The 21,623-nt window shown below is 37.3% G+C and overlaps 1 protein-coding gene across 1 annotated transcript in view; it reads right to left on the bottom strand.

Annotated features, from left to right (window-relative positions):
* Positions 1-21,623, bottom strand: part of LOC122808514 — a 1,519,214-nt gene that overhangs the window by 1,378,703 nt on the left and 118,888 nt on the right. Inside the window, exon 3 of the mRNA XM_044079469.1 lies at positions 552-696. Within this exon, the coding sequence (XP_043935404.1) occupies positions 552-696 (145 nt within the window). The remainder of the gene's footprint in view (positions 1-551; positions 697-21,623) is intronic.

The raw sequence follows: 21,623 nt of genomic DNA, 5'->3' as shown, positions 1-21,623 counted from the left end.
GAAAATCCTGAGATAAACTAAACAGTTGCTGAAGAGTTTGATTGTCACAACACGATTTAGAGAAACAGCTTGGGAGACTGCATTATGGGACATGGAAGGAACTCAAGCTAGCCAGAATTTTGTTGTTGCCATGGTGATAAAGTGCATGTGGCAATCAGCCCATCTGTTCCAATGTCTGGAAATGATCATCTTAAATCTTATGTTTCAATATTTATGTTACTTTTCATGATGTATTCAGTAAAAATTTCTTCTGCAATAGAAACTACTTAGCAATTTTGTAATCCTTTAACAGTTGAAAGGATTTTGTTTTCTTTGTCAAAGTCATAGAATAGTAAAATAAGCTGCCAGCATCCAAAAGAAACTTTAACTAGTACTTTCATACCAGGTGATTAAAAATCAAAGCCTGGAAGCAGCTCTCATTTTTTAAATGCAGAAAGAGGCAGCGTATTTAATCACTCCAGGCCTTCAGTTATTTACTATTTCAGCAGTAAAAAAATGAAAAGAAAATAATCAATCTTTGACAGTTTTCTCTTTCTGTGAAACTAACTTACCAGTTTCTTGCTTCTGCTTGATTTCTCCCGAATGATTAACTGGAGCTCCCCAAATGACGTCAGAACTGCAGATATTTGTGGGCTACTAGCCAAACAGAAAGTGTCACACAAATCTTCAGGTAAGGTATATTCTTTACAGTGGCAACTAGACAAATAAATACAGCAAGAAAAATAATAATAAAAGCACATCTTTAAGTGCGTTGTAAAAATTGTGACTGAAGATTCATAGCTTAACAGTTAGAAATACAAATTAATTAGATATGTGTGGTCAAAACAATTAGTTCAACCAAAAATATTCCTATACATTTAAGTCCATTGCTGGTTATCCAGCAAGATGAAAAAGAAAGATTCTGTTACTAAATGACAACTCTGGCATTAAAGAGCAGGGAGATCCAGCAAAAGGGTATCTGAAAATACATAACAGTCACCTATTCTTGTCATACAAACACTGGACATAAATCTCAGACTGTTACTTTTGTATTTTTTTCACCCTGTTTTGATTGACAATTTTTTGCACACTAGTTATGTTACTTCTGAATAAGTCAATTAGGCATGAGACAGTTTTCTGTTCATTTCAGCCTGATTTCTGACACCTAATAAAGATGAGCATGTCGGAATTATTTTCTTACTGTTAAGACATTTGCAATATGCCTGTCAGAATTAAGCAGGTAAAGCATGTGAAGGCTTTATCATCTTTGCAATCCTTATAGCTCAGAAGAAAGTCATAATATGCATGTTACTTAACTGAACTGTGGTATATTTGTGATGCGGGCATGAAAGAAGTAAGCCTACAACATTAAGGGGAAGGAGCAGATATGCTTAACTGAAATTATGGGAACCAGATCAAGAATAATGTAAAGTGGGAAATGAGGGAATGAAAGAGGGGGATGGAATCTAGAAGTAATGAACTGATAAGGAAGGACAAAAGGGAAGAGTATAAATAGCACTGGAAAAATATAGGAAGAACAGGAAGTACAACGGGACATCTATCCCCGATATATTACCTAGTAGTGGGGTATTACTTGGGAAGGGGAGCTCAACCCCATTCAATGAATACAATTGTACAGAAAATAGATAATATGGGCAAAGAAAGCTGTCCAGATCAAGAGGAAGTATATCAGGCTTAAATAAATAGGAGAGGCTCTTTACTCCTTAAGACACCTGTGGAAAAAATGGATGCGAGTAAAAGGACAGGATTCAGTTAAGGATCTTGGGAGTGAGTAGAGATTTAAGGCAGCAAGAGAAAATAAGGAAAGGTAACAAGCCAAAATTATTTTTTTGGAAAGATAAGTACTGAAAGGAGAAATTTGGAAGGAACCAAAACAAGCGAAATGATGGTGGGTGGTGGTGGGGTTAATGCAAGAAAACAGAAAGGCACTGAGAATGCAACTAATATGCAGAATAGGAAATGATCAAAACATAACTGCAGCAGAGTACATAGACAGGATAGGAGAGAGGCTTAAGAAAAAATGCAATGACATTTAAGAGTCATTGGTTAAAGGAAATAGAGTATGGATAATGGTATTAAGGAAAGATGGCTAAATACAACACAATGATTACTGGCAAGTGAATTGAAAACAGAAAGAATGAAAAGAATTTCAAATAGGGCTGGAATTCAAATCAGAAGAAAAAAAGCATAAATAAAGCTTCAGTGCCAGCACAGAGCAAGATGTGCTTCTGATGAAAGGAAGACAGAATATTGGAAAGGGGGAGAGGTTTGTGTGCATATAGTTTTTTCTTCAGTGTTAGTAGCACAGCTGGATAGAAATATTTCAATGCTACTAGAAGGGATTATGGAAAGAGTGGAGACAAGAAACATGAGAAGCTGAAGATAAAAGGAAACAAAAAGAAACAGTGAAAATGCATCAAGGGGAACAAGTGGAGTTAAAATGGGGTTAAGAATGATTTTATGGAATGTGACTTCCAAGATGGCTGAACACTGATCAATAGCTTAATCTCAGCACTAACTGTTAAAAAGGAATGCCATTAAACCTTTTGTTTTGGTAAAATTCAGTTACTGCTTAGTAAGTGCACTGCCTGGATACCAGCAAATATGACATCTGGAGATTATGAAAGAAAATCAACCAAAAAAGATGAAGAAAAAACACTGACTGAAAATGATCCTGCAGCTCTCAGCAAAAAGCAGTTCAAACTTCAGTCTAAGTTTAAGAGATGGCTTCCAGTGAATTCGAGGAAAACATAAATCAAATGTGCTCAATACTGAAGGAATATATTAACGTAAATAACAAACAGCAGGAAACATAGAAAAGGTTTAAGTAGCTATTCAGATGAACTGATAACTGCAAATATCAGAGGTTGAAATAAAGAAAAGACTGGCTGAGTATGAGGCTTCTCACAAAGAGCAAATACTACAGTTGGAAAAGACAGCACAGAGAGAAACCTGTAATTTTCTGCTTTACCAGGGAGACTGGAAGGAACAGATTGTATTAATTTTATGAAAGTACAAATAAGTAACTGTACTGGTTTTCCGCAGCAGGATTTATTAATTGAAAGGGCACACTGAATACATGCTCCAACCTGGCCATGAGAAAAGCAGCCAAAACCTATACTATTAAAGATCCACTCATATCAGCAGAAAGAGTTGATCCAGACAAAGCTGTGGCAGAAGGGAAACGTATTAAAAACTGGAGACAGCAGAGAGCTTGTGGAAAATTATTCAATGTACAACAGGCAGAAGCAAAGCAAATCTATTCCAGCACACAGGGAATTTTGAGAGGCAGGTGTGAGATTTAAGCTGTTGTATCCAGCTCTTTTCATAGTATTTTTCCTGGAGGATCTTTTGATCCAGAATTATGGAGGAAATAATACAGTTTATCCATAAAAAAAAAAAGAGTCAGCAAGCAGAAGGGGACTCTGCTTCTCATCCTTCTGACAATAAAGCTCAAAGAGAGACTTTGCTAGTGAACCCATCTTCGATGTTCCAAAGGAAAATGCTTTTGAGGTAGAAAGAAACAAACAAACAAAGGAAATGACTAGAAGAATCAGGAGTACCTTAAACTTGAACAACAGTCTAATGTCAGAAGATGAAGATGATCAGAAAAAAAAACGGCAATACTGAAATTAGTAAATAAGTGTGAGAATATAAAGCATCACTCACATTTGTGAAATATGACTTTGTAAATAAAAGTCACTAAGAAAATATTGTAGTGTTCCTGAATTTGTTAAACTTGTGGGTGGATTGCAAAACATGTACCCCACATTATGACTTTAATGTTTAGAGGGACACTAAAGGGGAAAAAGAAATAACTAAGTAAAACAAGTTTTGTTCTTACTGGTATCTGCATACAGCATTTCATGATATAAACTACATGTTCTGTTAAAAAAGCATTTTGTATATGTTATATCAGGGGTATTTTAAATGTGTGGGGGTATTTTCAGTGACTGCTGCATGTGTTAAAGTTATTAAAGTACATAAGTACCTTTTTAGTTGCAAAACTATAGGTTTTACAACATAACAAGAGAAGAAAGGCTAAACAGAAGCAAGTTTATACTAATATAATGCTGTGATCTTGGGCTGCTGGATTTGGATTGGGGTGTAAAAGTGTACAGATTGTTTTATATGTAGAACTCAGATAATAAGCAAAAAGGCTTGAAGAATAAGAGCAAATGATAAACGTCATTAAAATATTAAGATCATTGCATCTGTAAATATATTAGCTTGTTTGTTTCTATTAACAAATCTTCTCAGTTTCAAACAATCTGTCTGCAGCTGAAGGCAGTTAGACAGGGGAATTCTATATATTCTGTTCATAGTGAAATTTAGAAAGATTTCTTCAGACTTCTGCAATTTGTTAGCTGTTCTTTTTCTCATTGCTGGCCACTTTTACATGGAAACAGACTATAAGTGCAAGCAATTAATGTTGAGATTTCTGAGCATTCTTTGCTGAGGGAAATGCAAAATTTAAAGGTGCAGTGACAAACAGTTTAGTGAAAAATAAACATTTGAAATTATGGGAGGGGAATAACAGATAGCAACCTTCTCAGCAGCCTTAATACTTTAATGCATTTTATATAACAGTGAATAATTATTTTTATTTCTTTAAAGCTAGCCTGTGCACTTTTTCTTCAGGCTAACAATTAATGTTTTCTGAAAGTACATAAGCTGTTTTTCACATCTGGGAGGGGAGCAGAGATAAGAAATAAACAGCCAATAATCTCTGTAATGGAGACACAAGCTGTAACATTCACTTTAGCATGGGTAACCTTAATTTTTAGATTTTGTCTTGTCTGTGTGTGCGACTGTCAATTTGGGATAATTGTTCCTCTCTGGAAGATAAAATTTTATTTATTAATGATAGGGGGTGTGAAATGTTTGGAAAATGCGTTTGCTTACTTATTTATTTTATTTTTTGAGGGTTTCAGTAAAACAGTCTTGAGAAATATAATATAGGTTCAAACAGAGATGAGAAGAAACCAATGTGTAAAAGATAAGTCTGCCAAACAGTGTATACATGTATGAATAAGCTGGGAGTACACATTAAAAAAATTGCCATATAATAAACTAAAACAATATTTTTTAAAATCATAATGGCTACTCTATCTACAGTATCTTGGAATGTAAATACCTTAAAGATACAGACCAAATTATATTTCACAGGAACATTTTCATTTAACTGAAAGGTCTGACACACACATCCAATAACTATTTCACATCATGCTCCAAAAACTTAGATAAAAATACAGGTAATGAAATAAAATGAGACACTGGCATTTCCCCACCTACCTATCAGAAGAGTGAATTTAAATAATGGGTAATAGAAATTATTAGAGTTACAAGGGAAGACAGAATTTTTTTTCAGAAGGAATAGCTAGGAGGTGGAATAAAAGGAAAACTGAGTTTAAAAATAGTGTAGAATTAGAAGAGAAAGAAATATGATTAAGAAGGAAAACCTCACAGAACAAGAACAGTAGCAACTGCACAGTGCTAAAGAGAAAATAAAGGTGTATTTGGATATGTATGAGTTCAAAAAGATGACTGTTAAACAACTGTTTTGATAACTCCAGATCACCTTTAGCACAGTGCCTTAGGCAACAGAAAGCATCACGATTTATCATCAAATTTATGGAGCCCAGGCCAAGAAAAATAACCAGAGATTTTATAGAAGTATTAGAGATATTTAGGGCATTTTATGAAAATCTCTGTAAAGCAGAGGAATGTGGTAACCAAGAAAGAGTACAAATGGAAATATTTAAGGAAGAATTGATTTTGCCAAAATTACAGGAAGACGAGGCTCAACAAATAACAGAGCTACAAGAGCTCTGAGTTTACAACTGCTGTTTGACTGCATTGATGTTTGTATTTTTACATTAAAGGTTTGGATATTTCTATTACTTTTATTTATTTTGGTCTTATTATACTACAGTTTGTTGTATTTTAAATTTTGTTTTATTTAGTCTTAAAAGTTGTTGGATAGAGTCAGTTGGGAAACATTCCTTTTCCATTCATTGCCTGAACAGGAATTATACCTAGATGATTAATGGGAGAAGCTGAGAAACAGTTTTCTTAAGATATTCATCTGCTTTCTTACCTGGCTGCAAGAGCTAAGAATTTACAACTGAAGCTTAACTGCATTGATTCTTAGATTTTTTTTTACCACCCACCCACCCAACTCCTACTGTGCTTTTAAATTTGGTGGCGTTTTAGCTGCCCACCCTTACCCTAATTAGACACTGTAAGCCCCTCCTAGTGCTAAAACAAATGGCACTGATAGCTCAAACTGATAAGGCATGTCCATTAGACTCTTAAAGCTTGAACTGGCCTCTGTTTCACATCATCCCATTCAGTTAGTGCACACTGCAATATTCAGAGTGCTAATCTGAGCTATGTATTGTACATTTTTTACATTCCCCCTTGTTTTAAACAAAAGTCATCTGTTTGCATTTTTAACTTGGTCTTGAACATTAGTCTTGTATTAACCCTCACAACAGTGGGAGAATTGTAAGTTGATGCAAGCTCTGAGCCTCATTTATTTCATTTCTACTGTATTTTACCGTTTGCATTTTACTTCATCTGTGGGCCTTGGCTTTGTACTTTCACTCACAGTAGTGTGAGAACTGTGATTTTCTGTAGGATTTGTGCCTCATTTATTACATTTCTACTGCATTTTTCTGCCTGCATTTCACTTAGTCTGGGAATCTTAGTATCACTCACAATAGTTTGAAAATTGTGAACTACTGAAGGACCTCAGCCTCATGTATTACATTTCTATTATTTTCATTTTACTTGGTATGGGACTCTCAATCTTGTAGTACCATTCACAATAGTAAGGGAATTCTGAACTGCTGCAGCATCTAAGCCTCAGTTATTATATTTCTACTGTATTTTTGCTGTTTGCATTTTACTTGGTCTGGGGACCTTAGTCTTGCAGGAGGGAAGAACGTGACAAAGATCTGGAAATTTTTGTTTAATAGTACTTCAAAAGGAGGAGAAGCAGCATCTTTGAAGAAAGCTGTATTGGCTGTATTACCCAAACAGGATAAAGATCCCTCAGACCCACCCTCATATAGACCCATTTCAGTTTTAAACCATGATTATAAATGTTTATATCTATTGGTTAGAATGGCAAAGATGTTGCCAAACTTGATAGATATGGATGAATGTAGCTTTGTGGAGGGGAGGCACACATTTAACAATATTAATAGAGCAATGAACATCCAGAGGGAATTAGAATGTAAGAAAATACTGCCATTGGTCAAGGGTTTTGATACAGAGAAAACATTCAACTGAGTAAGCTGAGTTTTTATACGAAGGGCAATGTAAGCATTTGCTCCCCTAATACAATTATAAGGTTAGTTATAGGGCCATATGAAGGACCACAGGCAAGAATTAAAGTGGGTGGGGTTTTCTTTAAGTTGTGTTTGAACAGAGGAAACAGGCATGGGTATCCTCTGTCCCCTTTGTTATTTGCTTTACATTTAGAACCACTGGCAAAGAAATAAGTGACCCAGAATTTCAAGGATCTAATTGGCATGTTAATCAAGATAAGTTGGCTTTATTTGCTGATGTCATTATTTTGTACTTAATAAGTCCTCTAAAGATATCCCAGTGTTCTGGAACATTTTGAGATAGTTTCAAATCTTTTCAGGATATAAAATTAATGAAGGCACAACAAAGCCTATAGCTGTAAATTATGTACCCATTCATGACTTGATTCAGCAATACCTACATTTATGGGGGGATGATAAGATGAAGTATTTAGGAGTGTGGATTAAAATGGATTCTGTTATGGCAGCTAAAGTAATGAGGGAAGAGACTAAACAAAAGATAATACAAAAATGAGAAACTGGAAGCTTTTGTTTATGGATATTGATGATAGTGTAGTGAAAATGTTTTTAGTCCTGTTAGTTTTACATACAGATCGGGCATATTTTTAGCAAACAGAGGAAAAGTTCTGGGCGATAAGCTGTGAGGGAAAGAGGGCAAGAACTAAGTGAGAAAATTTGATCCTCCTAGTAAAAGAAGGTGGTTTAGGACTACAAATTTTGAAGGGATATTTTAGAGTTATACAGTTAAGACTAATATACACAGCATAAGCAGAAGGTTATAATTCAAAGTGGAAGGGATGATGGTGAAGCATGGACAGGGGGTGGATATCAAGAAATCAGGAGAGAGTTGGGTTTTGGATACAGATCCTTAAGGAGAATAATAACCATCATACAGAATATTATATTCATAAAGTTGCAAAAAGTATTCTAAGAGCTAAACCAACACACGAATGGAGAAATTAAATTTTCCCAATAGGGATGACTGCAAGTAGGGGTACAGAAAATAGGAAAGAGGGTATAAAATTTACTGGAGAAAACTGGCAAAGGAACCAAGGTATTGGGAGCAAATAACTACTGAGGGAAAGGCAAGAGAGTGGGTTAAGTCCAAGAAGAAGTTTGGACTGCAGTTTAGTGACTATCTTCCATGTCAGCTATTGATATCAGTATATAGGCAAAGAGAAAGGGACTGGAGAGTCCTAAGTGAAAGACCTGCTGTGGTAGAGTTTTAAGTAAGTTGAATCTACAACAGACACTGATGTTGAAAAGGGGTTAATTAGTAATGCATAAGAAATATTTTATGATAACTATAAGAATAAATCAGAGGAGGTTAGGAAAGATTGGGAAGAGAGAATGGAAAAGCCATTCCTACGTTTGCAATGGCAGGACATATGTAAGGCTCTCAAGTAAGCAACAAAGTCCATAAACTTTAGAATTTTTGCTTGGAAGCATTTGCATATGTACTTTTTATACACCGAGCAGACTTCAAAGAATTTTTCCTCAGGTAGACAGCAAATGCTGGAGGTGTAATGGGGAAGAAAGAGGTAACTGGGAACATGTTACTGGGAGTTACACCATCAGAAATATTGGGTGAGCAAATGGATGTAACTAAGAAAATTAGTATTTTTCAGCTGTGACGGTTTCTGAACACAGTAAAGTTTTATTAAGTTTAATTCTGTCGCCTAACAAAAAAAGCAATTACTAGGAAAAAGGAAATAAGAATCTAAACCAATTGTACTGAATATGGTAAAATAGATAAAATAACTGGGAAGAAGCAAATTACACAGAAATAAATTAAATTTGTTGAAACAATACATGTATAATAATGTTCAGAAGGACAAGTAAGCTTTAAAGGAAGGCAGGACTTGAGTGATCTATGTAATGTTAGATTGAAAGACAGGTGTTATAAAAGAACAGAAAAAAACATTTAATATGTAATGTTTGTAAATGGAAAAATGTTAATATGATTTGTTTTCTTTCCTACTGCATAGAATGTGAATGTTCTTCATAATAAAGGGAAAGCAGGAACAGTAATGGAGTATATGAAAAACAGAAAGGCAGAGATAATAATGATGCAGGAAGTACATCTACATAATAAGGAACATGAGGAAATAGCAAACAGAGGCTAAGGGATATTTTGCTAGAGGCCCAGAGGGAAGGAAAAGAGGGGTATTAGTCTTAATAAAAATAGCCCTCCAATGCAAACATTGAAAAAAAACTGATGAGCAGGGAATATTTGCCCTAATTATAGGTGAGTGGAAAAATAAAATAATAACCTATTATTGGAGAGCCAATTTCCTAAATCCAGGAAATAGGTGTTACTGCCCATGACTGGAATGCTGTAGAGGCACTATAAGATGTTAGTAGAGGACTGAGTAGAATGAAGGTAATGGAATGGAAATTGCTAAGATGTATTAAGAGAATTTATGGAATGAGGAATTTAGGCGACATTAGTCTGGAAAGTAAATGATACACATTTCTTAGAGAAATATGGAACACATTCCAGGACTGACCGGATATATTTAACAAAGGAACATGAGCATTTAGTCAAAGATGAATCACATGCCAAGTACTTTTTATCAAATCATGCACCAGTAGAAGCAGAAATACAGATTTAAGTATGGAGACAAGTCTCAGACACTGGAGGTTTAAAGTAGAAGATTTAAGAATGATAGGGAGAAAGTGGAATTAAAGAAAATGCTAAACGACAGTATACTAAGTGTAGAAGAAAGGCAACTAGAGATAGTGGAGGAATGGGAGCTAGTCAAGACAGCTTTAAAGAAAAGAGCACAGGAACAGGAAAACAGAGATTGGAAAAAGAACAAAACTTACAAAAAAAACTTAAGGAATTGGAAGAAAGAAAGGGAAATGAGGGCCAGAGAGAGGAACTGGGTATCTTAGAAAAGAAATGAAGAGAACATTTTGAGGAGATCTTTAAACACAAATGGCAGCTGTTAAAATATTTTATGAGGAAAATGGCTCAAAATAGCAGAAATAAATTAGCATTAAGACTGAAACAATAGAAAGTAGAAAGGTTTAAAATGAAAGTTAGAGACATGGTATCAGCAGAGATGGTAAAAGAGACAGGTGAGATTGAGAGGGTATTTCAACAATATAAACAGCAACAGATGGTAAATCATTGGGAAACAAGACTTAAAAAATTTTTAGAAAGACTGCAACTAGCAAAACTACTGCAGCATGAGGATGAGAAGCTAGCAAACTAGATTACAGTACAGGAAATAAAAGAACAAATGCAGGAACAGGCCACATGAAAAACACCTGGGTGGGATATATTTATTTTATTTGACATTTGTTAGCCGGGTTAGTCCAACTGAGCCAAAGACCTATTTTCAGTGGAAACCCAAGGAGAAAAGCTCCAGTTAGTTCACAATCCTGTAAAAATTAGAAATATAACAAAAATGAATGGATGTACAGAAGATATAACATGAGGAATATTAGCAACCGTTAACATCATTATGTACTGTAGATGAGATAAAAATAAAAGTAACAATAAGATTACAGAATTGGTACAAGACATGAGATGCACTTAATGTATTTGACAGAGACATGGTGCTGATACAATTATTATGTTTTAAATTCAGGAATATATTTTGAATATAAAATCCAGAAAAAATGATATAGAATTACAAGAGAGAAGAGGAGAAAGAAAGGGGGTGATACAGATTAGATGAGTAGAGAATGAGTAAATTATAAAGTTGTCATGTGGGGGTTAGACACGGGCAGGACCAAGTCCTTAGTAGATAGCTTTTAGTTCATGTTTAAACAGGTATTTTTTGGGAGATCTGTCTTACATTAAGGGGAAATGTATTCCAGGCGTGGGCTACAGAATACTTATACAGGGATTTTCCAGTATTTCTGTTAGGTTTGTAGATATCAAGGAGGAGTTTGCAGGTTGTGCGAAGGAGACGATGGGGGTTGTAATATGATACTACGTTAGAGATGGAGGGGCAGGAATGGGGGGTCATTCAGGACTGAATGGGTAATGTGTAGTTGCTGAAGTAATAGTTGGTTAGAGAATTTGGGACAGTGATGGGAATTATAAGGGAGACTAGTGGCAAATCTTGCAATTTTATTATAAGTCTGTTCAAGTTTGGAGAGTAGAGTAGTTTGATTATTTGTAAGAATAGGGGCTGCATTCATAAGACAAGGTAACAGGAGAGACTGGGCTAGGGATATGTTGGAGGAAGGTGTAAGGAATTTCTGATTACGATAGAGAAGACCAAGTTTTTGGTGTGTTTTCTTTAAACAATGTTGGACGTGTCTGTCACATTTTAATTCATCGTCAATTATGATGCCTAGTAGTTTGGTATGGGGTTCAGGTTTAATGATGGTATTGTTGATGAAGATGATGGAAAAGGAGGATTTGTGATGTGCCAGTGTTTTAAGAAGGAAGAGGAGGAGTTTATTTTTTTAGTATTAAGTACAAGTTGATTGTCAGAAAGCCATGTTTCTACAGAAGGAAAGGAGTTCTGAGCTAGAGATAAGAGATTAGGGGATGCTGTGTGCAGTGGTAAAAAGAGTTGAATCATCAGCATATTGAAGGAGTGCTGTGAGGTTACAGGTAGAATGTAGATTATTAGTGAAAATATTGAACAAGATGGGGACTAAGATAGATCCCTGTGGAACCCCAGTGTTGACAGGTTGGAAGGGGGAGAAGACAGTATGCCAGCGAATGGTCTGCTGCTTATTGGTGAGGTGACGTGAGAACCAGCTTAAGGAGGAAGCAGAGAGACGGAGGTTAGAAAGTTTAGCTAGAAGTTTAGAGTGACAGACAGTGTCGAAAGCTTTAGAGAGCTCAAGAAATAAAAAGGAGAATAACATGTTTTTGTCCCAGACCTCAGCTACTATATGGGCGAAGGAAAGTAGTGCAGTGGAAGTGCTGTGGTAGGGTCTAAACCCATATTGGGTAGATGTTAGAAGGTTATTATTAAGCAGGTGTTTGAGCAGCTGGATGTGAATACATTTTTCCAGAATTTTGGAAATGGGGGACAAGATGGCAATGGGTCTATAGTTAGATGGATCGGGAGAGTTTCCGCCCTTATGATGAGGAATAGTGAAAAAGGAATTCCATGAATCAGGGACAAAGGCTTCAGTAGTGGAACAATTTATGGGTATGGAGATGGAGTAGGTAATGGATTCTGCAGCAATTTTGAGAAAGAAGACAGGCAGTTTATCAGCAGAGGGGGGGGCAAGGTTTGAGCTTGGAAAGGAGAGATTTGATGAAGGAGGTGGGGACAGATTTGAAAGAGAAGGTATTGAAGGGTGTCATGTTTGGGGGTGAAGGGGGAGTAGTGGAAGTATTACTATTTTGTGTAGTGAGAGGAATTATGTTGGGGGCTAAAGGAGGGGAAGAGTAGGTATTAGAATGTTACGTAAGTTTTTGGATTGTTTCAATGAAATAGTTTTTAAGGAGAATGGCAGTTTCAGTAGCAGTATTCTGTGGGAAGGGGTTGGGAGTTGGAGGACTGCCAGGATAAAGAAGATGATTAATGGAATTCCAGATTTTTGGGGGGATTTTTATGTGGGTTACATTGGTTGGAACAGAAGAACATTTTCTTATCATTTTTAACAAGTTTATGGACATGTTTCTGAGCTCCTTATATTTTTGAAGTAGAATAGGGGACTTATTTTTGACACAGGCTTTCCAGATACTGTCTCTTTTATGTACAATGGAGCGGATATGTTTAGTGAAGCAGGGGACTGAGTTAGATTTTATTCTGATTTTTCTAATAGGTGCCATAGAGTTAAGTATATCTAGGAATATTTTATTAAAAGGTGTTACGACCTCATTTAGAGGGAGGTGTTGATGGAAGGACCATTCTACATTAGACAAAGGAATGACCATTCTACATTAGACAAAGTGGAATTAAAAGTGTCAGGGTTGAAGTGGTTGAGTTTACAACAATCTCTATACAGGTGGTCTTTAGGAGCATGTTTGGAGAATCTATGGATAAAGGTCAGGGAGTGGTCACTAAGAGAGTTAGGAAGTGTGCCAGGGTTATGATAAAGGTTGTGATCTGAGGTGAGAATCCAATCCAGGGTAGGACCACAGGTGGAGGTTTTGTTATTACGAGTAGGGGAGGATATAAGTTGGTGGAAGACATAAAGGTTGAGACTATGACTAGGAGATGAAGTAGAAAGTTTGGACCAATCAATGTTAACGTCACCAAGAAGCATTGTTTCATATGGAATATTATTAGCAAGCCAGGAGTGAATGTGCTTGATGATGGGGATATTATTTCCAGGAGGTATGTCGATGGAGCAATGGCACATTTTTCATGTGGATTTAGATGACAATTGACAATAAGGAGTTCTGCAGGCTCAAAGTTGGGTACACAAATTGAGAATGGAGAGAGAATGAGTTGTTCAGTATAAAGGATGGCAACACCTCCACTCCTCTTGTTGGTTCTGTTGGAGCGGAAGATGTTATACCCTGGAGGTAAGAATTCTGTATTTGAGATATGGGGTTTCAGCCAGGTTTCAGAAAGAGTTAAGATATGGGGGGAGATGTTGGCAAAGAAGGAATGAAGTTCTGTGATTTTGTTTACTAGGCTTTGGATATTTAAGGAGAGGATATGTAACGATTTAAGGGAAGGAGGGAGGGTAGGGGGGACTCAAGAGAAGAGTAGTGATATGTAAAAGTGAGAGAGGCAGGGGCTGGTGGACCTAGGTTGGGGCGGATGTCTCCGCCTAGGAGAAGTGTTTCCAGGAAAGTAATAATGTATGTGAGGGTGTTTAAGGAAGCAGAACTTCTAGGTTTTGGTATGGGAGTGTGGGTGGTCATTGGAAATATATTCATTTTGAAAAGGTGTGTAGGTGAGGTGTGATAGAAGGATGGAGAGATGAGCTGTAGATTAGGGAGGGTGTTGGTGATGGGAGTGAAGGGGAGAGTTGGAGATGGTGTTTGTCAGTAAAGTGGCAGGTGGTAAGAGGTTGATTGGGAAAGGAAAAGGAGGATGGAGGCAGAGAAATAAAAATGTATCATGCTGATATGAAGAGTAGTGTCTGAGAAACAGGACAAGAGGTAAATAACGGTAGTATGTTGTTCTACTAGGAGGTTCAGGGGAATAAGGAAGGGATACTAATGTAAAGTAGGTGAGAAGGAGGTGAGGTCAGTTAATGTGGGAGGGAATGAGTGTATTGTGACTGGGGGGGACAGTGTGGAGAGAGAGGAGATAGTAGAAAGGAGATGTTAATTGATTGGGGATAGCTAACTGGCCAGAGGAGAGGAAAAGGTGTGGCATAGACAGTATACATGTAATGAAAGTGGGGGTAGTGTAGGAAAGAGGAGTGAGCCCAAGCGCAACGAGGGAGAACGGAGAAGGCTTACATCCTGTTCAAGGACTGGAAAGTTTCTCTATGCAAAACTATCAGTAAGAGTACACCACAGGTACAAGTTGTATGCTGCTTACTAGTCTGCTTGAGACTTTACACCTTTGTTGGGTGTTTAACTAGTGAAGAAAATGTACTGAGTGGTAGGAACTGAACGCTATGTCTCTATTGAGAGGGGCTAAATACCTTAACGTAAAGCAGATAAGTTTACCAAAATGCAGCAACAGCAAAACGGATGAAAAGGGTGGGCTAAGAGGAAGAAGGTTTGCAGCTGTCGCCACTGGGGTATGTACTCTAGCTGATTGTAACAGATCAGATTTTAACAATGCATAACAGTAGTCACAAAAGCAGGCACCTACACTATGCATAAGGGGCAACAGCAAAGTTCCCGGATTTAAAGGTGGGGCTGCAGTCTTTATTTTTGATGATTTCAGCAGGAGTGAGAGGAGTCCTTGCTCGCACAAGTGGGGGGAGGGGGGACCCAAAGCGACCAGCTGCTCAGTGGCTCTAAAAGTTGCAAAAAAGACAAAAAGAATGAGTATAAGACTAAAAGCAACAAAACAAAAATATCAAAATAAGCATAAACATCATAAATATTGTACAGAAAGCATAGCGAGTTAACATAGCCCATTAAAAGTCACCAATAAACATACATTTTGATGCTACAACCAAACTTATTTAACAGCAGTGTAACTAGTTAGAATATCTCATTACCAGACAATATTCCAACAATGTAGCAGTTTCACCAGTTTACCATAAATATCATTCAGCACTTTACAATGTATTTTAACTTACAGAAACAGAGTATCGCTTCCTCAGCACTATCATTTTTGAGGAGCCCTGAAACAGGTTTAATGAAGTGGGAGCCAGCAAAACAAAAACCTAAGCTTCTAATATCCAAATATAAACCATACCAGTAAAAAAAAAAAAAATGGGAAGCTGCCTTAGAGAGAAATTATTGTAACACTATGCAGGTGAAAATTAGTGAAAATGGGAGCCAGCAAAACAAAAACCTAAGCTTCTAATATCCAAATATAAACTATACCAGTAAAACAGATGGCTGCTAAATGGAAAGAATTTAAGCAAGACATTATCCCCAGATGGCACAAGTTGTTGAATTAAATATTGGAGAAGGAAAATATTCCAGAATCATGCTAAAGAGCAGTCGTATCAGTGATGTTGAAAGAAGGAAGGCAGGCTACTAATCCAAGCTCATATCACCCAATATCAGTCCTCAACCATGATTACAAGATTTTTGTAACAGCTATGGCAGAGGCAGAGTATCAGAAATCCTCACTAGATTAATGATTAATCAATAGAGATCAATGTGGATGTGTAAAAACAAACATTTGATAATATATTAAAATTCATATGATATAAGATGTAGCAGTTACATTTTATAATCTCGAAATACTGAAATGTTGAATTTCAGTATTTCGAGACTATAAAGTCGAAAGCGCGGTTACACAAAACTGCATAATAGCGACTGCAGAAATGTTGCATTCGCCATTATGTGTTCGCGTACGTGACGTGCAGTGCGGTTTGTGGATTTAGCTGGGGTTTGAGGTAAATGGTGTTTTGGTAAGGGTATTGGGTAGGGATTTGAGTGTGTGTAGTGGTGAGTTTTATGTGTTTGTGTGTTTACTGTGACCTCGGAATTAGTATATATAAGTACAGGGGTGTGGGGGGCACAGCCCCCCACATGGGGGGGGTGCAAGATTGCTTATGTGTGTGTGTTAGTTTTGTTGTGTTTGTGTGTGTTGGTTTGTTTTTTTTGTAGTGTCGGCAGGTAGGTATATCTGTGTGGTGTACTGTTTTGTTTATGTGACGTTTGTGGTTTGAAAGTTCACGGTTTTAAAGTTTCAATATTTCAGTATTTCAAGATTATAAAGTGAATCCAAAGTAGCAGAGGAGGAATGTGGAATTTTAGTGCTGATGGCCCTTAATGCTAAAAAAAACATTTGGAGGTGTATATTGGGACTATCTATGGAAGATAATGGGAGATATGTGGTTCCCCACAAAGTTTATCAGACTATTAAAGGAGAACAATGGGATTCCTTTTACAAATGCTTAACATTTTTGCACTTTTCGTCGCTGTTTTACGATCCCTTTTAAAGCAATGCGCGTTTCAGTATTTAAAAACTGTGAATCCATTTCTCCATCCTCTTTATTTATATTTGGTGGCTTCAGTTCCATTTTATGGAGCACTGCATGCATTTTAAAGATTTCAAAGCAAAGCACGCGGCACATTGTTTGCAGCAGCGACCAATAAACAAGGCTGAAAAATCGACCATGTACTGTAATTAGTAGTATGCAGACATGCTTAAAAAATAGGTTTTTGCATGGTCAGTTATTTGTGCTGTACTGGCTTTCCTGAGAAGTGAACGAAGGGAGCGCAGCGTGACTTGTTTGAGAAACACTAACTGAGCCAGGTGCATTCAAGTACAGCTCCAGTCAGCAATAAAATTACTGCAGAATTGGTATTTATTTTCTTGAATACTTTGTTTTCCTTTATGTATAAACATCCAAAGGACAATGCACGTTTCACTTTTTACCAGGATTGTTTAACTTCACTACTGGTAAGTCAGTACAATTTCAAAAAATCATATGTACCCATCAACTGCATTAATGCACTCATCGGTTACTTCAATGTTCTGGCTTAATTTGCTTTTGAATTTCTTTGCTGAAGAATCTGGGACCAAGAGCACTAATAAAAATAACCAAAACAGCATCATTTTTAAATATCATGCTAATTCTCTTGAAAAGCTAATAAGAAAATAGCTTTTCCGCCAATGCGTAGTTGCTAAAAGGAAATTTGGAAGCTATAAAGTACAGCATTACTGACTGAGTGTAAATCTCCCATAATTTACAAGGAGATCAAACATGTTGAGAGGGGCAAGGTGAAGACATGAGCCCAAATTAGGAACATTCTGTGCAACCAGGAAGAGTTGACAGGCATAGTGCTGCTATTTTATTTATTGATGGTAGATCAGCGCAGAAGTGTCTTCATAAATAAAAGTGATACACTGTGTTTATACTTATGGCAGAAGTGGTAAAGTGCTTAGTGCTTCAGTTTAACTGTAAATTCTAGGTTTAATACCGGGTTTAAAATTCAGACTGAGTTCTTAACCCCACCCCCTCTGGTGACATCATGACCGCTCCTCCCCACCTTTTCCTAAGTAGACTGTCGTTGAATTCTTCATTCCCCTGTAAAATAAAAGGTTGGTTTCAAAGCTTTCTTCCCCCATTTGCATTTAAGTCTCTGCATTCTCTCGGGCTTCTTGACTGTACAATGAAGCTATTTAGGCAAGGAAAAAATATTACCAGTTCAACAACTAAGACCTTTGCTGAAAGACAGAAATCAAATAAAAGTCCAAAAAGCAAAGGTATGGCTCTAAACTTCAAATATCTGTTGAAATACAAATCCAAAATCCAAGAAGTTGATGTCAGCTCAGCTTTACTCACACAAGCGCTTTCACATATAGCTTCGTCAGGTGCATAATACACGCTGATTAGGACACCTATTTATACTAACAATTAATCATGTGACAAGACCTAAATACAAATTATTAAAGTAAACATGCTTCAAAAATATATATCATAAAAAATTTATATCATAAAAAATTTTTTGCACACCTATACACATAAAATAAATATGAGATAAAAATATATTGTTAAAATAATTATAATTACTTTCTCAAAGGCCTTTTCTGTAATATTGGTTTAATAGGAACATAGTCATTAAGACCATGTCCACAGTTGGCCCTTAATCTAATAATCCAACCAGCTTCTAACTCTTCAGTTCTATACCTTACATTCCCCCTTCTCACAGTCTCAAAAGTTTTAGTTAGTATTGAAAACATAAAAACATGTTGTATATCTGTTTGCATAACATGTTTGGCAAGTGCATTAATACCATTCATTCTCTTAATGTTATACAAATGTTCTCTGATTCTCTCTCTAAGAGTGCGGTCAGTCTTATCTACATAATATTTATTACATAGTGTGCAGACAGCAAGGTATACAACATGCATAGTACTACAATCAGCACTAGTAGTAAGTTTGTAAATTTCACCTGTATCTGGATGTTTAAATTCAGAAACTGTGGACACATAACTACAATAATTACATGCACCACATGGTTTGGTGCCTGAATTAAGGGTTAAATATTCATTCTGGGATTTATGACATAACCTGGATTTTAATGATTTCATATTCTTAAAAGAAAATTGAGGTTTTGTACCAACCAAAGCCTTAATACTATCATCAGTCATCAGAATGCCCCAATGCTTATTTATTATTTCTGTATACAATTTTACATCCATAGTATAATGCATAGACATTCTAAGTCGATTATCAAAAATCTTTTTCTTTTTAGCAGCGTGTTCAGAGAAATAAGGTTTAGCTACAGTGGATCTCACAGCATCTACAGCTGCAGAGTTCTTCATCACCAATCCCTGTTTGTAACCCCTAGCAACCAAATCCAACCCAATTTTAGTTTTGTGGTACTCATAATCTTCATCCCTCACATTAAGTCTGGATGTCCTAAAAAATTGATTTTTAGCAACATTGTTGAAAACAAAATTCGGATGCATACTACCCCTACTGAGTAACTGATTAACATGACATTCCTTCTTATATAATCTGCTAATTAAACCACCTTTTTCATCCTTACATATGTATACATCTAAAAACTGTATACCATCCGTAGAATAATTCAAAGTAAATTTCAAAAAGTCAGACGACAAATTAATGTATTCAACAAATTCCATCAGTTTAAGCCTAGCCAAAAGTTTAGCACATGTTTAGACAAGTCAGCACACAAAGCCCCTGTCCAGCAGGGACACAGGTAGAATCCCAGAGATGTATTTTCTGTGTCCCATCCAGTTATCCAGGTTGCACTTAAAAAGGGGATAATGAGGTACTCTGCTTGACGTGGAGAGGGAGTCTATTCCACAGATGGGGGAGTCTTTGGGACACAAATTTGTCCCATCAACAAGTCCTACTGATATCACAGACCAGGCCGATGTTGTGTGTACGGGTTACTTGAGTGGAGCTTGACTTGTGGATGTGCAGCAGTCCAATCAAGGCGGGGTCTGAGATTGGTCTGTAGGCCAGACAGAGGTCGCCTCTGAGGATTCTGTATGAAAATGAGTAGAGGGGCAGGGCTTTCAGCCTATCTGTGTAGGGTAGTTGTTTGAGGCCCTGGATTCTCCTGGTGAGGAACCTATGTGATCTCTCCAGCTGCTGCTTGTGCTTTGCAAGGTACATGCTGGAGGGGGCATTGTACTCAGTAATTGGCCTTGTAAGGGAAGAATACAGGGATGTTATGACCTTTTTGTCCCTGGATGAGATACCCTTACTTATGAGGTGGGCCATGTAGAAAGCTTTCCGTACAACGGAAACAACATGGTGGTCAAAAGTCCGGTTGCTATCAACCTGGGTGCCAAAATTTCTCACTACTGATTGTGTACTTAGGATGTTGTTATTAATTTGATAATCCCCAAAGGGGATGATGATGATGCATTTTTTGGCATTCAGCTTGAGGCTATGTTTCTGGCACCAGTCATTTGTTTGGGTGAGATACATCACTTGGGGAACTGATGAATGCACCCAGCTTGCAGTCATCTGCAAACTTAGTCAGCCATAGACCACTGGTTTTGGCCTGCACCACATAGAAGTATATCCCAAATAACAGAGGCCCCAAGACCGATCCCTGGGGTACACCACTCGTTATGGGTCTACTGCTTGACGTGGCTTCCCCTATTTTGATTAAACGGGTTATATCAGTGAGCCAGTTTGCTATCCCTTTGCTAACATATGGATTGATACCTAGTTGAGAGAGTTTATGTACTGTGCCCAAATGGGGAATAGTGTCGAAGGCTTTGGCCAGGTCAAGGTAGGCGGTGTGCACTGTCTTCTCCTTGTCCACGGCTTTGGTGACTGTCACTCAAAGAAGTCGACCAGATTTAACAGACATGACCTCTCCTTGACAAAGCCAAACTATACGGGGTCGAGTGTTTGGAGGTTCACAATGTCCTTGTTAATGAGGTCCATGATAATATGTTTCATGCCACTGCAGACCAGGCTAGTTAAGTTGATGGGTCTATAAATTCCTGGATCGGTAGATGCTCCACCTTTGTGCAAAGGGATGACAGTGGCTGTCCTCCACTCAGCTGGGACAAAGTCGGTACTCAGGTTTTGGTTGAATAGGGTGCCTAATGATGTTTCAAGTTTATGTAGGCTGCAGCTTGGGATGTTATCAGGTCCATGGAAGCTGTATTTTTTTTCCATTCAAAGGGCAGTGATGACCTGTTCCCTAGAGATAAGTGGTGAGGGGCAGGTACTGGGGATGCCCTGATTTACTGATGGAGGGGGGGGGCAGAGGGGAGAGGTTTTCCCTGAATCTGTCAGCCAGTAGATTGGCTATATCTACAGCATTTGTGTATGTAGTGTCCTTGACCACCAGTTCTGAACAGATCTGGGTGCTTCCTTTGAGATTGCTGACATATGTGAAGAAGGCCTTATGATATTCTCTAGTAGATGTGGCCAATTTGGACTCAAAGTTGGTTTTAGAGGATTTCATTAGTGCTCTTATTTGCTTGTTCAGGCTAGGGAAAGATTGCTTCCAATTGGGCACCTGCTCCTTTTTGGTCCTGGACAGCAATTTTTTCCTTTTCTAATATAGTTTATTAATTGCAGATGTCCACCAGACATGGTTACTTTTCCTTGTGGAGGATGATTTTGTCCTTTCAGGTATTCCTGATTCCATGCACTAATAGAAATCCTCGTAAAGTACTTTGGTGTAGATTTCAACATTGGTGCCAGTTCCTACAGTGGTGGAGGGGACTGTGAAGCTGTTTATACCATCCCTCAGGAAGATGTAATCAGCTTTGGAGAAGTTTTTTTGTTTGACTCTAGCTAGAGGGAGTCAGG

This window comes from Protopterus annectens, chromosome 8.part0, assembly GCF_019279795.1.
Source record: "Protopterus annectens isolate FY-2018-M chromosome 8.part0, PAN1.0, whole genome shotgun sequence".
Classification (NCBI taxonomy): Eukaryota; Metazoa; Chordata; order Ceratodontiformes; family Protopteridae; genus Protopterus; species Protopterus annectens.
The sequence above is the reverse complement of the archived record's forward strand: the minus strand, read 5'-3'. Positions and strand labels throughout refer to the sequence as shown.